Here is a 15,348-nt window from a genome sequence, read left to right as displayed (position 1 = left end):
TTGAAGAACAAGATGACAGCAACTTGTCTGTTCCCCTTCCCCCAATTCCCCAGCACTGTTCCCATTCCCCCAATTCCCCCAATAAAAATCTTTAAAAAAAAAAAAAATAAAAAAAAAAATAAAATCACCTGAAACTGAAATAGCAAGCCAAACTACTTTTAAATTTTTGGTACATATCCAGATTTTTTTCCTATGACTATAAGTGCATGTTGTTTTATTTACGAAAATGTGATAAAACTGTAGGCAAATTGTATGATTTGCTTTTCCACTTAATGGTATATTTGGAACGTCTTTCCCTAGAAATAAATATGCTTTTGCAACATAACTCTTAATGCCTTACACATGCCATTGTGCAATATTCCCTCATCTGTAAAATAAATACAATCAAAGTACCCACATCGAAGGTTATTGTTGTGAGCATTAAGAAGTTAATATATGTAAGAACTTAGAACACTACAAATAAAGTACTATCTGTTAGCTATTATTTCTGCCGAGCTGTATCTAATCAATATCCTCAGGTATAAAAACCGCAGGTTAAGGATCTGACCAAGAGGGTGACAAGTCTGCATATACATTAATATGTGCTAACATGTGCATAGAAAAATGTCTGATGACAGGAACCACTCAGGTGAGTGGGAAAGGACTGGGAGCTTATACTTCTTACTAATTCAAGGTTCTAGAGGTTTCCATCCCCCAGTGTGTACTACTTTTCTAATTGTTTTAAATATGGCAAATAGGAGCAAGAGGATATGAAAAACACTTGCTTCCTTCCACCTTAGCATTCAAACCACATTGTTTTGCTTGTTAACCGCAGTGGTGGACTCCTGGTTCTATCACCAGAGTCTACAGAATTGGAAACAGAAATTCCTGCAGTGTATGTGTTTTAATAAAATTCCACAGCAACTAAATAAACAAGGCATTCTACTTGTATGTAGCCCTTTAGAAAGGAACTCTGTTTATATCAGAAGCCAATGAATATTTAAACTGTAAGTTAATTTCTACTTACTCTGAATCTGCTGTGACACTGCTTAATGCACAGTCTAACAGGCCAACTCTACTTCGAGTTCTTGGGTCCCAGCACTCCACTCGACCCTAAGCAAACAAAAACCAGTCATTTTAAATAATAGCTGTCACTAGAAAATTTTAGACAAATACCAAAAAATGCTTTATTAATATTATCTCATGGGGAATAAGAATATAACTTTTTACCTTATGCCTTTTTAAAATGTTAAATGTTTTACCATGAGTTGACTTTCTTGTATAATTTTAAAAAAAAAAAAAAAAGGAAAAAAATACTGGTTTTAAAAAAAGGTCCAAAATGTGATGTATGATCTTTGACTGGACATTGGTTTGGTTGGTCGGGTGCAGAGGGAAGGAGCTGCGAGAGACATTTTAGTCTAACCAGGAAAATTTTAAATAGTTAAATACTATCGTATCAATGTTAAATATTTAATACGTAATACTATATCAATGCTAAACTTCTTAGGGATGAAAATAGTATCATGATTTAATAGGAGAAAGTCCTTTGTTTTAAGAAAAACGTTGGAAGTGTTTAAAACCAAAATGTCATAATGTCTGCAATTTATTTTCAAATGGTTCAAAAAACATATTTTATATACATATACACACACACTTTTATAGAAAAGAAAGCAAATGTACATACAAAACGTATGTGATTAGTGAACTATGTTTTCAACTTTTCAGGAGGTGTGAATTTTTTAAAAATAAAAATCTGGGGGAAAATAAAGCATGAAAATGAAAAAAAAGAACTACCAACAATAGAGCAATGGAGCAATGGCATAATCCATTTAACAGAACACTACAGTCATTAAAAAGAATGGCGTAGATACACACATACTAAAACTATGTCCACAATCTGTTAAAATCATAGACAAAGATTAAAAATAACTGTTTACTATGTTAATAATCTTAAAATCAAGACCTTGAATACACTGGAAGGCTTGATCTCATTAATCGCTTACTATTATTACAAATGTGTCTGTCACAAAGATGAATAAAGGAAGAGATTTCTCATAAATCATGTAGCAACTACAATAAAACCTTGGATTGCGAGTAATGTGGTTTGCAAGTGTTCCGCAAGACGAGCAAACATTTCTAATACATTTTAACGTGGTAAATGAGCGATGTCTTGCAATACAAGTAGTTTGTTTCCAGAACAAATTATGCTCGCAAACCAAGGTATTACTGTAATTCCAAATGATCTAATATTCTGTCTTTTCAAAACTCCAAATGGTCTAATATTTTATGACTTTAGGGACATAAAAGTCACATTTCAAAAATAAATATGGGTATACAGATCAACTCCAGAGTAAATACAAAATGGTTTTATTAACCATACTGATTTTCTGTGACCTAAATGTGAATATTGCTATTGCTAAAGCCTGCACTGACGTACTTCAAAAAGCACAATAAAGCAAGCCCTTACTGATTTTGACAACACTATTAATTACAGTATCCACCAGAAAATAAATCAAAATCCAACATACTATCAAAATTGATGTAAAAATGAAATTTTAAAGTCTGGTCTGACTATGCATATGAAATTTCAAGCCCCCAGTAATGAAGGAACTTAAGAAACCTCAGTCTTTGGGCTTGGGGGGCGGGAGGTCTGCTCCCTGCTCAGCGTGTGGCAGAGCTGGTCTTAAAACAGCTGGTGGAAGGGTAGCCTGCTCTAATACATAACTTCTCTTTCAGAGCACATTTCCTGATATCTAGCCTAGATCGCTCTGCAAGGCCTCTATTTAAAAACTATTTTTTCAAGAAACCTATTGTATAATTTCTCCTTAATAATCTCAAGAAAAGTAATTATCAAGAGAATGCCTCATTGGCCTGACTTAGGCATAATATTATAACACATTCAACATAGTTTTACATATTTCCATTGAATCAGCATCATGTGTCCCATTTCAAATCTTAATCTCTTAACCTCAACACAATTTGAACAGAAAGACCTGAATTTCATCCATGCATGATTGGCTTAATAAACTACAGAACATCAAACAATGGAATCCTGTCCATCTGTTTAAAATAATTAGCTTAGCATTAAAAGTAATTATAAGTACCAATGTATAAAGATGCACATTTATATACTGTTACGTTTAAAAAAAAAAAAGCAAGTTGGGAACCATGGTATGTCATTTTTGTAAAAATTAAAAATATATATATTACTAACACATATGCATTTCTGCATGTACACAGGAAAAAAACCTGAAAGGATAAACCTGCAAACCATTAGAGTTACCTCTGGGGTGTAGGATTTGGTGACTGGAAGGCACAAAGGACACTTTTTAAATATGTTTCTGACATATTTGCTTCTTTTTTACTATTAGTATTTACCATTATTGTAATTAAAAATGAAAATCTAGAAAAATACTTGACAATTATGAAGGACACTGATTCAAAGGTACTGCAATTTAAAAGTAAAATCTGTATTTATTGAATGCTACTGTAGAGGGTACAGAAATCACGATCCTACATGCCTTTACAGGAAAACATATTTATAATGTTTTCACATAGGTTGTTTCATGTGATTCTCACCAGCACCTCCATAAAGTCAGCAAGGTGAGTATTATCTCATTTCACCGATGAGGAAACAGCCACAGGGAAAGTAATTCACAGCCACCAAACTAACAAGCAGCAGAGAGCGGAGACCCCATGACACGTCGCCTCCTGCTAACAAGCATGGCTGTCACACTGCTCCCCAGGAGCTGGGATCCAGCGGTGACCTGCACCTGATAATCAATGTCAAAGCGTGCCACATAGGTACTTTTTGGGGCACAGTCTGCAGCCCCAGAATAGCTAGCTGTGTCTTGGTGTGGCCCAGAAGAGCTGTGTTTTTCTGTGAACCATTACCAATATTCCATAAAAAAAGCAAGCCCGTGGCTTGTCGCTTCATTAGCACCCTGCTCTTAGGAACCAAACAACGCTGTCTTTAAATAAAACTCCATTCGCTACCAAATGTAAAACAAATATTTTAAAAAATAAAGTCCATGTATGCTTACCTCGACTGTCCCTGTGGCAAACAAGCCGTGTGCGGAATTTATGTCACAAACATTATTCTCCCTAAAACAGTAAAGCAATGAGGGAGAAAGTATTAGCATGTACTTGACGGCAGAGGGCTACTCTAAACTTTCTACATAAGCAGTCAACCCAATTCTGCAGAGAAAGAGCAGGCAGATTCTCTCACTCACCTGCATATGAAAAACACTAAGGCATGAAAGGGTTAAGTGCCTGGCACTTAAGTCACCAGAGTTTATGATCCCCAGGGTGACACTCTATCAGCCAGGGGATGAGACAGGGAAGGGCTTCCTTCTGAAATACTATTCCATGGCCATGAGAATAAAGGTTCATTCTACTTTCTCAATATATTTTCTCCCAGGCAAGAAGAACAGAGGCTATAACTGCCAACCCAAGACTTGACTAGTTTAAGTGGGGTATACTGATCTAAGCCTCATTTTCTTTTTTCTGTAAAATGGATATTTCACCTCCTCATTGGGTTGTTGTAAGGGTTAAATGAAAAAACTACAAAATGTTCAGCATAGCATCCAGAGTTCACTGGATTCAATAATCCAAAGACATTCAATAATAACAGCTGTTATTATAAGCAGGAAATTGTGCAGCTAAACAGCAGGTAACTTTTTATTATTCAACAATGCATCATGAAGTTATTATCTCTTTTTAAAAAAAATTAGAGCATTTCGAGCCAATGTAAAAACAAATACCAAGAATTTATCTAGTTTTTATCACTATATGTTCTTCCAACCTTTAAAACCCCTTTCAAAGCAATAAGGTAAATCCAATAAGCTTTTTTTTTAAAGATTTTCATTGAGGAACTCGGGGGATGGGAACAGTGCTGGGGAACCGGGGAAGGGGAACAGACAAACCGCTGTCCCTTTGCTCTTGAGTCTAGTTGTGGAGGACGCAGCTCCACCGGCCCAAGCCGGCACCACCACTGCGCTCCTCCCGGGCGAGGCAGATCAGTCGCCGGCCCCTGGACGACCGCTCACCGCGGCCGCCGGCCGCCCACACTGTCTGCCTGCTGCTCATGCTGGCTGCCCATGGCAACCCACTGCAGCAGGGGCCGCAGCCCACGCCATTGCGGCAACTTTCAGCATCTTAGCTGTAGAGGGCAGCGTCACCGGCCCTCACATGCAGGATCCGAACCGGGGCCCTCCGGCGTCCCAAGCCAGTTCCCAACCATCGCGCCACTTTGGCCGGCCCCCAATAAACTCTTTATATACACAGATGAGAAATAATCTATCTTCTACCCCTCCTGGCTGTGTGACCTTGGACAAGCTACTTATCCTCTCTGAGCCTCAGTTGCCCTATCTGTAAAATGGAAATAATACTATCTACTATAAAAATTTGTTATAAGTTTAGGGCCGGCCAAGTGGCGTGGTTGGTTAAGAGCTGGCTTGGGACACCAGCTCTGAGCAGCAGGGTCCCGATTCGGATCCCACATCGGCGACTGAGACAATGCCCTCCATAGCTAAGATGCTGAACAACAGCTCAACCTGGAGCTGGGCTGCTGTGAGTTGCCGGCGACGGCGTAGGCTGCAGTCCTCTGCTGCAGTGGGTTGCCATAAGCTACCGTGTGTAGCCAACAGCCAGCAGCCGCCGTGAGTGGCCGTCCAGAAGCCGGAGACTGATCTGCCTCGCCCGGGAAGAGCACAATGATGGTGCCAACTTGGGCCAGTGAAGCAACATCCTCCACAACTAGACTGAAGAACAAAAGGACAGCAACTTGTCTGTTCCCCTCCCCCAACTCCCCAATAAAATCTTAAAAAAAAAAAAAGTACACTTTTTGATTAATTTGCCCAGAGCATTGCTTAAATGCAACACATATTATTTGATAACTTGAGCAACTGGCTCCATCTCCTGGCCAAAATAAATACAGCAGTATTCTTATCATACTCACGCGGCGTCAGTTTGTAGAGGATTTAGGTACCGTCCTTGTTCTAAGTTTAATCTATAAACTTCAGAGCTGCAAAGCAATGTACAAAGTCAAAAATCTGGTAAAGTACAATGAATTTTCTTCAAGCAAATAGAATTTTTTAGAAATAAATAAATAAATAAATTGCTCATAAGGGAGGCATCACTTCCCTTTGTAAAACTGATACAACAATGTACTCTTAACTAAAAAATAATCACTATATTTGTAAGTTTGTTCATGTATAAAAGTGATTTAAACCACCCATGTGCCTAGGAAATATTATGAAGTCATTAGCTAGACTACAATTTATAAATAACACGGATTGAATACAAGATCCAAAATGTATCTATATGCATATATAAGAAAAGACTAGGAGGAAACACAATCAAACATTAATAAGGGCTTCCTCTGGGTGACATAATTATAGGTGATTTTTTGTTCTTTACTCTTTTTTATATTTTCCCAATTTTTAAAAATAGATATGTATTATTTTTACAGTTATAAAGAAGGTAGCATTTAAGAATAAGAAATTTTTAAATGCCATGCAATGAGGCTAAGGAACGGACTTTAGCACCAATATGACCCTCTTAGGTTGCCCATGTCTCTCTCTAGGTTTAGAGCACTGTGCTAGTAAGAGTCAAGGATGTAATTCCTAAATGAGCCAGTCACTTTGGAACTACACCCTTTGAGCAAGTGAAAGACACGGATCACGTCTTCCTCTTTTAATTCCTCTTCTCGATGTTAAGAACAGGTTTGTCTGGGGAGGTGGGAAGGAGAAAGCAAAGGGTGATTGGACCCAATACCTTGCGCCAACAAAGTACAAGTCACAGGATGGATAATGGTAAGAGAAATCTCTCCCGAACTTTGGTATTCTGGTTTTGTAGTAAAAACCTGATTGTGAATGGAATTCAATGTATCTATCGTTGTGTAAGAAGACAATCTGAAAATGAAACAAGAAAATGAGTGTGCTTAGGTTTCTAGGTAAAGTGTTTATTTCATCATCACTAAAACTGGTAAAACAAGAAAAACTCTGGTCTCTCTCACCTTCCTTCTTTCTCTTTGTAAACACACATGTGTATACACACAACTTTCCATCATGGTTAAGAATCAAACCTCTCCAGTGGTTACTTAATGCCTTCCTGTGTTCTAGATAGTTTTTCTGCAAACCTTACCTTCTAACTGAAAGACTTAAATCAAACGCCCTTCATTTATCTGGCACTGACACTGTGTAACATAGAGCACTGCTCAGTAACCTCAATGAGTAATTTCCCATTTTACTTAAGAACACATTTTAATCATCTCACAATTATTACACAGGGCTTGGTAAACTTATATAAACTTAACTTTAATGTATTACAAAGGTATCTTTAAAATCTGCAGATGGTACTTAAAAGCAAATTTGTCACTATCTAGATCAAATACGTTATAAAATCAACATATCCCAAAACACGTGACAAATGGTTACCATTATCAAAAGGACAGAATGTACTCCATAGTTTCCAGAACTGAGGACAATATATAAAGCCATGTCAGCTTAGAAAATTCAATTTTCCTTCAAGATGACATCTGACATCACTAAAAATTTTTCCTTCAAACGGAATAAGGCAAACAAAGAAATGAAAAAAATGTATGTATTTGGCTGTATTCCGAACTGTTTCAGAATATGCCACAACCATTTATTTGCAGGATTAAGAAAATAAAACATACATTACTGTTATTTTACTTTTCACATATAAATATGAAAGCAACTTGGCAAATAACACTGGTTTAAATGCAATAATGAAAATCACACATCTAGAATCTAAGATGGTCTAAAAACAGATGACTACTACCAATTCTTAAGAATACAAATAAGTTTTCATATGTGATATGGAAAATTTATTTTGATATTAGACTGGCCAAAAGCTACCTCTATCACTCTTTTAAAAGACACTATGTATCATACATGAGACAAACTAAAAATATATTAATAGAAAATGATAGGTTTTACTTTACTACATACCCATTTTTAATTTAACAGTGAGACCATCATAAAAATATTTATCATAAAAATAAATTCCACTCATTCATGTTTTGAGGACAGCCACTACAAACCAATCAAGCATACCTTTGAATAATCATCAGACAAAGTTTCAAAGGTGACAACTGAAAAATAAAAAATAGTAGGAAAAAATACAATTATCAATCCACATTTTTAATAAAAATGTACACTTGATGCAAAGATTCTAATTCAACACAAAAATTATATACCCATGTTAGGTTTTTCTTCCATTTTTGCTCCTACATAAAAGAAGAATAAAGTTGCCATATTATTTTGCCCCAAAAACACCAAATGGAAAATTAAAAGCTTTATAATTAATTTCTCAATGCTGATCAATTTGATTTCTGCAGAACTAAAGTGATTTAAAAATAAATTCACAAAACATAATGACTTCTAAATTTTGCCAGTTTTTCTAAGATATTCAAAATAAAACAGACATTAAAGAACTTTCAGAAATGTTGCTAATCTAAGATTGAACACGGCTCCTTGAGCTGAGCGATGTGGAGGCTGGATGGCAACTGGACTTGGAGCTGAGCTAGCTGCGCCCTCCACAACTAAGACTGAAGGACAACAACTTAGCTGTTCCCCTTCCCCAATTCCCCAATAAAATCGTAAAAAAAAAAAATGTTGCTTAAAAAAGACAATAGTAACTTTTTACTCATTCATAGTATATCTACTAAATAAAAATAGTGAAAATAGTTATTAGCAGCACATGAAATTTTTTTTTTTTAAGGGTGAAACAAGAGAATACATATCCTATTACTTCTTTCCCCTCAATCTCGAGGCCACCTGAGAAAAACACCTGAACTTTCCCATTTCAACCTGCCCTCAGTGCTAGGCAGCAACGACCCCACTGACCTTCCCCCTTGTATAACCCCCCTTCTCGGGAGAGTGTGGGTGGAACCTGTGAATGTGAGGACACCCCACTGCTCCCATGATTATGTCTCAGTATACGGCAAAGGGGAGATTGATAACCACATGAGCCCTTTAAAAGCAGAGTGTTCTCTGGCTGACAGAAGAAGGGGAACTCAGAACGGGAACAAGAAAGAGCGGTTGCTGGCTTGAAGGTGGAGGAGACCAGGTGACGAGGAATGCAGGCAGCCCTCAGGAGCTGGGAGCAGCCCCAGGCTGCCAGCCAGCCAGCAGGAAACAGACCTGAGTCCTCCAACAGCAACAAACTGCATCCTGCCAACCACCCGAAAGCCTGGAAGTGGGTTCTTGCCCAGAGCCTCTGGATAAGAGTCCACCTGGCTGACAGCTTGAGTTCAGCCCTGAGCACAGAACAACGCAGGGCCTGGACAGACTTCCCCTACAGAACTGTGAGCTAATTAATGGATGTTCACGGTAATTTGTTACACAGCAAAGAAAACTAATATACAACCCATTCCCATTTTAACAAGCAGAAAAGCAGCCAAATATAGACAACTATTTTCATGAATTCAAATTTCACCTCTTACTTACCTTCTGAATCTAAACACCTTTCAAACTTCAAGGATAATTGATAGGTGTCATAGCATCGAACCCGAGGTTTATATGTTCCTATAAAAAAAAATTAACATGATTTAAAACCTAAAGGATATACTTTTCATTGTCAACATCCTGCAGATACGTTGAGTATACTTTTTGCCCAGAGGTAAGTAGGATTCACTATAACCATATCAAAGGGAAACAGTTTAGAAGCAGTCCTCCCCAACATCCCAAGAGAAAATGGGCAAAGGATATCAACAAGCAAGTTACAGAAAATGAAATACAAATAACTAATACATCTCACAAATAATCTAGCCAAGTAGATTAAAACAATGAAATGGTTTCTGGCCATCAGAATGGTAACGATGAAAAGATGGTTAATATGGTGTTGGTGAGAGTGTTAAAAATGCTCATACACTGTTGGTGATTAGTATAAATTGTTACAACTTCTCTGGAGGACAATATGGCAATATCTCTAAACTATATGATGTTTATACATCTTAAATCTGTACTTAAAATTATACAAGTCTGTCCTAAGGAAACACACCTACAAGTCTGCCACAGACATGCAGCATTGTTTATAGGTGGCCAAAACTGAAAGCAAATAAAATGTCCACTGATAGGAAATAGTTAAATGAACAATGGTAAATCATCATCTAGCTCACAAAGAGGATGACACAGACCTGGAACTACTGACCTGGAAAGCCGCCCAACATATTACAAAGTGAAAGTCAATAGAGAGAGCATGGTGAGACCTGAGGAATGGCGCACACAATGTGTCCCATTTTTGTAAAACTCAACAATGATGTTTGCACAGAAAAAAGTTGGAGGAATATGCGCAGTGATTATTTATCTCTGTGAAGTGCAATTTAGGTCCTTTCACATGTTATCTTATGTATTTCTGCAATGTTTCCATTTTATATAAGTTTATCATGTTTGCAATCAGGAAAAGAAAAAGGCTGATTTTTAAAACCAATCATTTTAAAAAGAAAAGAAATGAGGTAGTCCTATGTTTACTGGCATGGATCAAAGCCCAAAGTCTTGTTTTAAATAGTACAGTATATAAACATATATATACACACACATACTATATTGTCACGTGTAGCTTAATGATGGGGATACGTTGAGACATGTGTCGGGTGATTTCATCATTGTGCGAACTTCCGTAGAGTGCACGTAGGGAAACCTGCTGGTACAGCCTACAACTGTAATGGTATGTGCTGTTTTTACACAACTGATAGCACAGACGGTTTGTTCACACCAGCATCAGCACAAACCCGTGAGTAATGTGTTGTGTTGTGACACTACAACAGCTAGAACATCATGAGGCGATAGGAATTTGTCAGCTCCACTATAATCTTATGGGATCATCATCGTATTTGTGGTCTGTCGGTGACCAAAATGACGTGATGTGGCACATAACTATATTACATACGTGTATATATTATATGCATGTTACATATATGATATATAGTATATATAACACATAATATACATAGTGTGTATATTATATAATATGTAATTATTTACACATATAAAACTATATATATATATATATATATATATTATGAATATAAAACTGGAAGCTAAGAAACGTGCATAGTGCTAATACTAAGACAACCATTAACACAGAACAAGAGACTGGCATGCAGATGTATAAAAGTTCTGACAAATAAGAAAGCGGCTGAAAAGGGGATACAGATGGATAATGTTAAACCAGCAAAAAAATGTATGTGGACAACACACAGGATATATGTACAAAATCACAACCAAAAATAACTGGGTAATGTTCTAAATTATAATGTATTAAATGTTCCCACATTCATGGCTTTTTGATACTGCTAATATAAATGCTGCTAATATAAAATCTTAGTGATATACAAAATATTAAGTATATGATACAGAAAATTATTATGTTAAAAGTGGCTTTTCCTGGAACTCTCATTCATCGTTGGTGGGAGTGTAACATGATCTGACCACTTTGAGAAAAAGTCTGGCAGCTTCTTATCAATTCAACATACACCTATCCTATGACCTTGCAGTGTCCTCAAACAGACTGGTACATAGTGCTTTATCAATTAACAGCCCAAAACTGAAAATAGGCCAGGTGTCCATCAAATGGAGAGTGGATAAACTGTGGTGTATTCCTATAAGGAAATACGATTTGGCAATTAAAAAAGAACAAACTACTGGCACATACAACAATGTGCAAATCTCAAATAGGAAGTCCTAGGTGAAAAAAGTCTCACACAAAAAGAATACACAGTATATGACTGCATTTATATAAGGTTCTGAAACAGGCTAAACTCGTCTACAGTGAAAGGAAATGAGCAGTGGTGCCTGCGCAGGGGTGGGCACGGGTTGACGGTGAGGGGCATGAAGAAGTTTCTGGTAAAAGGAATATTCTATACCCGGATAGGGGTTTGGGCTAGACAGTTTCATGCATCTGTCAAAACAAACGGTATAGTTAAGATCTGAGCTTTTCACTGTATGTAAATTTTTCTTTCAAAAAGTTAGTGATATACATGCTGAGGTATTTAGGGGTGGGGTATTCTGATATTTGCAAGTTGCTCTGAAATACATTCAAAACCAGGATGGATGGATGGATGGATGAGTGAGTGAGTGAGTGGGTCGGTGGGTAGATGGGTGGATGGATGTACTAACGAAGAGATGCACAGACAGACATGTGATAAAGCAAATACAGCAAACTACTGCAGAATCTAGGTGGTGGGTAAATGGCGTAATCTTTCTTTATGTGTGAAATTTTTTGTACTATACTGTTAGGGTAACAAAAAAAGTGACCTTCCCCACCACAGCATTTCATATTTCATGCTATGAAATGTATGTAAATCATAACCGAAGAGATGCTTACCAGTTGCTAAAATATATTGTCCATCTTTTGACACCTTAATAGTAGTACAAACAGTAGGCATTTCAAAATCCTGAATAAGTTCAATTCTCCTACGGACATCTACACGGAGAGAAAATAAACAGCTGGTTTAATGATCATGTCTTATTCTATATCACAGGAAGCAAAGCACACAGAGCAGGCACTACAAACAGGTCATCAGCATCCCTGTGCTTCCAAGCCTGGGGAAAACACACCAACACAGCCCCACCCACCACACAGCGAGGGTTTTTTCTGAGCTCATACATTATTCTTCTAAGCTAAGTATCTTATTTTTACTTTTCAAAAAGGAAAAACTACCACCACTAATTGAAAAAAAGAGCCTACAGTAGTGCACCAAACATCCAGTTTTAAGACCTGGATAAAAAAAGGAACAGAATAAACATTAAACCGCTATCATTATACAGTTATGGCTAAGACAAAAATCTTACCATTTCTTTTTCCTAAACAGTAACAAGTTTAAGCCTTCAAAAACCTTAAGTTTATAGAAGAAACGGGGACCACACTGCCTCTGTTGGCACCGCTGATCTGCAGCCAAGAGGATCCAGGCGAGAGGAGACTTCCAAGGTCTCTCTGGATCAAAACTCTTCACACAGACTCACCAGAAGGAACCAAGAAGTGTGGGTTCTTGCTGGCTGCTATCATAACAATGTGCCTATTACAAGGACTGTTTATGACTCTGTGGCACATTGCTGCCTTGTTTATTAAACACAAATATAAGGCTCGGACCAACTGAGTAGGGGTGGCCCACTCAGTTTGGAACACACATGAGTAGTTTTGAGATGGGTTGGGAGAAAGTCAGTGAGCCATTTTTTCCTCTAAATAATCTGCATCTGTTTTCTTACATACTAGAATTCTGCAGTGGAATGACAGAATCAGAAGAAATCAGAATCAGTAACCATTACTAAAGCAGCAATTTTTGTTTTCCTTTTATTTAAAGTTTAATTTTCTAACTTTAGTACTATACAAAGCCTACTCTCCCAAGACTCTTGCCTTGGGGTATTGATCTGACATCCAGAATCCCTTCAGTATCTTCAGTCTTTGATTTTTAGAGAATCACTTAAATAAAATATATGGGAAGATAAGTCATCTTTCATATATGACAAGTTTGTAATGGAGAAAATGTAATAAAAATTTGTCCAAAATGATTTCACAGCTAATCTTACATGCCTATGTTCTTTACTGCCATAACTTAAAGAATCAAAATCTTCTGCAATGATCTTTTATTACTCATGTTCATATGTCTTGTATGTAAAATTACTTTGTTCAGAAAGAAAATTTTCATTGTTTCTATATCACAAAAACTGACAAATGGATTTACCAAATGGAAACGGTTCTGATACACTTGCGAACAAAGAACATGGGATGGTTAGGAGACAGTCCCCTTGGGCCTCTGGCATTCCTATACTTGCTGCGTATGGCAGGACTGTAAGGTCCTAGCCATTCCTCTTCCTGAGCCCTTTCTCAGTGTTCTTTATGCAGCTGGAAGCCTTGACAGGAGAGGTGACATGTCTCCTCTGGACAAACAACGGGTGTGCTCGCTGCCCGCTCCAAAAGCAGTGGACTTCCCAAGCCTGGTGTTCCTCAGCTGCCACTCAAACCCACTGCATGCAGCACATCCATCTGGGTCACACTGAGTGCTCCCATGGGACTTAAGGGCAAGGGGAACTGACTGAGATATGCTGATGCTCATGCTATAATGCTGTGTTCTGTGAGTAACCGAGTCCTTGTCTCTGACCCAGGAGTCTTGGTCTTCCGCTATTATCCATGAAACAATGACAGGCTAACTTATTAGCTTGTTAAGTGGGTAAAATCAAATCCCACCCCCACCAGGAACACACTGACCACAAGAAAAGATTTCTTGAGAAGGAAAAGGGCAAACAGTTTATTTTCCACTGCATTTTTGTGAACCTTCACTTAAATATGATAATAAGCGAAAGCTTTATAACATGGATCATGAATGCAGCTCAAGTGGGAAAAAATAATACTCACCAACATCCTTCTTCTGTAGTGCTCTCTTCTTCCTGTCAGAAAGCCACTAAAGAAAATGAAGAGACTTTATTTTAAAACATATTTACTTGAATTGTTTTTCTGTTAGTAAAAACAACACATGCTCACATTAAAAAATGTTAAAACCTCATAGGACTATATAACACAGAAAGTGAAAATATTCTGTATTCCTAACCCCACTGTTAATATATCCTCTGGATTTTTCTTCTTGTATATATTTACACATATTAGACAATAAATTTTTAGCACTACCATGGTTTACACAAGAGAAAATTAATTCATCTAATCAATCTAAGGGAAAATAGTAAGCCTCAAATATTATGGGTTATAACTACCATATGAACAACTTCATCTATTTAAGTGAAATTTTAAAAAGAAAACCATTAAAGGGAGAAAGTTTCTTAAAAATATGTATTTTTATGAAGACTAAAACTAGACATGTAACTGACCAAAAAGCTGACACTTGATAATAAAGAAATGATATTTTTAAAAGTCTTATTTACTGGATTACCAGATTTTGTTCTGTAATTAATGTACTTCAGTTCAGCAAGGTGCATAACTCCACTGCCTGAACATGATGAAGCTCTAATCAATGATGATTACCCTAAAACAGCGGTTCTCAACCAGGAGCAATTTTTTGCCCCCTCAAAGGGCATATGGCAATTCCTAAAGACACATTTGCTTGTCACAACTGGGAGGAGTGCTCTTGGCATGCCGTGGGTAGAGGTCACGGATGCTGCCAAACATCCTACAATGCACAAGACAGCCCCACAACAAAGAACTGTCCGGCCCAAAATGTCGATAATGATGAAGTTAAGAAACCCTACCCTAAAGAAATGAAAGAAAAGAGAAGAAGTGACAGCAGGTGTCACTTCTAAAGGCACAAACCCAATGAACAGCCCGAGTTCGACACATGACATTATCATCTTTAGGACTCTGGCCATGTAGGCTCACCACTCAAGACCCTGA

The 15,348-nt window shown here is 37.4% G+C and overlaps 1 protein-coding gene across 1 annotated transcript in view; it reads right to left on the bottom strand.

The window, feature by feature from the left end:
• NOL10 (nucleolar protein 10) overlaps positions 1–15,348 on the bottom strand; it is an 80,292-nt gene that overhangs the window by 61,275 nt on the left and 3,669 nt on the right. The window contains exons 2-9 of the mRNA XM_019650050.1: positions 14,362–14,407; positions 12,334–12,432; positions 9,456–9,533; positions 8,061–8,098; positions 6,757–6,893; positions 5,939–6,004; positions 4,023–4,083; positions 1,007–1,092 (exon numbers count right to left, since the gene is read on the bottom strand). Coding sequence (XP_019505595.1) covers positions 1,007–1,092; positions 4,023–4,083; positions 5,939–6,004; positions 6,757–6,893; positions 8,061–8,098; positions 9,456–9,533; positions 12,334–12,432; positions 14,362–14,407 — 611 coding nt within the window. The remainder of the gene's footprint in view (positions 1–1,006; positions 1,093–4,022; positions 4,084–5,938; positions 6,005–6,756; positions 6,894–8,060; positions 8,099–9,455; positions 9,534–12,333; positions 12,433–14,361; positions 14,408–15,348) is intronic.

This window comes from Hipposideros armiger, unplaced genomic scaffold, assembly GCF_001890085.2.
Source record: "Hipposideros armiger isolate ML-2016 unplaced genomic scaffold, ASM189008v1 scaffold_137, whole genome shotgun sequence".
NCBI lineage: Eukaryota > Metazoa > Chordata > Mammalia > Chiroptera > Hipposideridae > Hipposideros > Hipposideros armiger.
The sequence above is the reverse complement of the archived record's forward strand: the minus strand, read 5'-3'. Positions and strand labels throughout refer to the sequence as shown.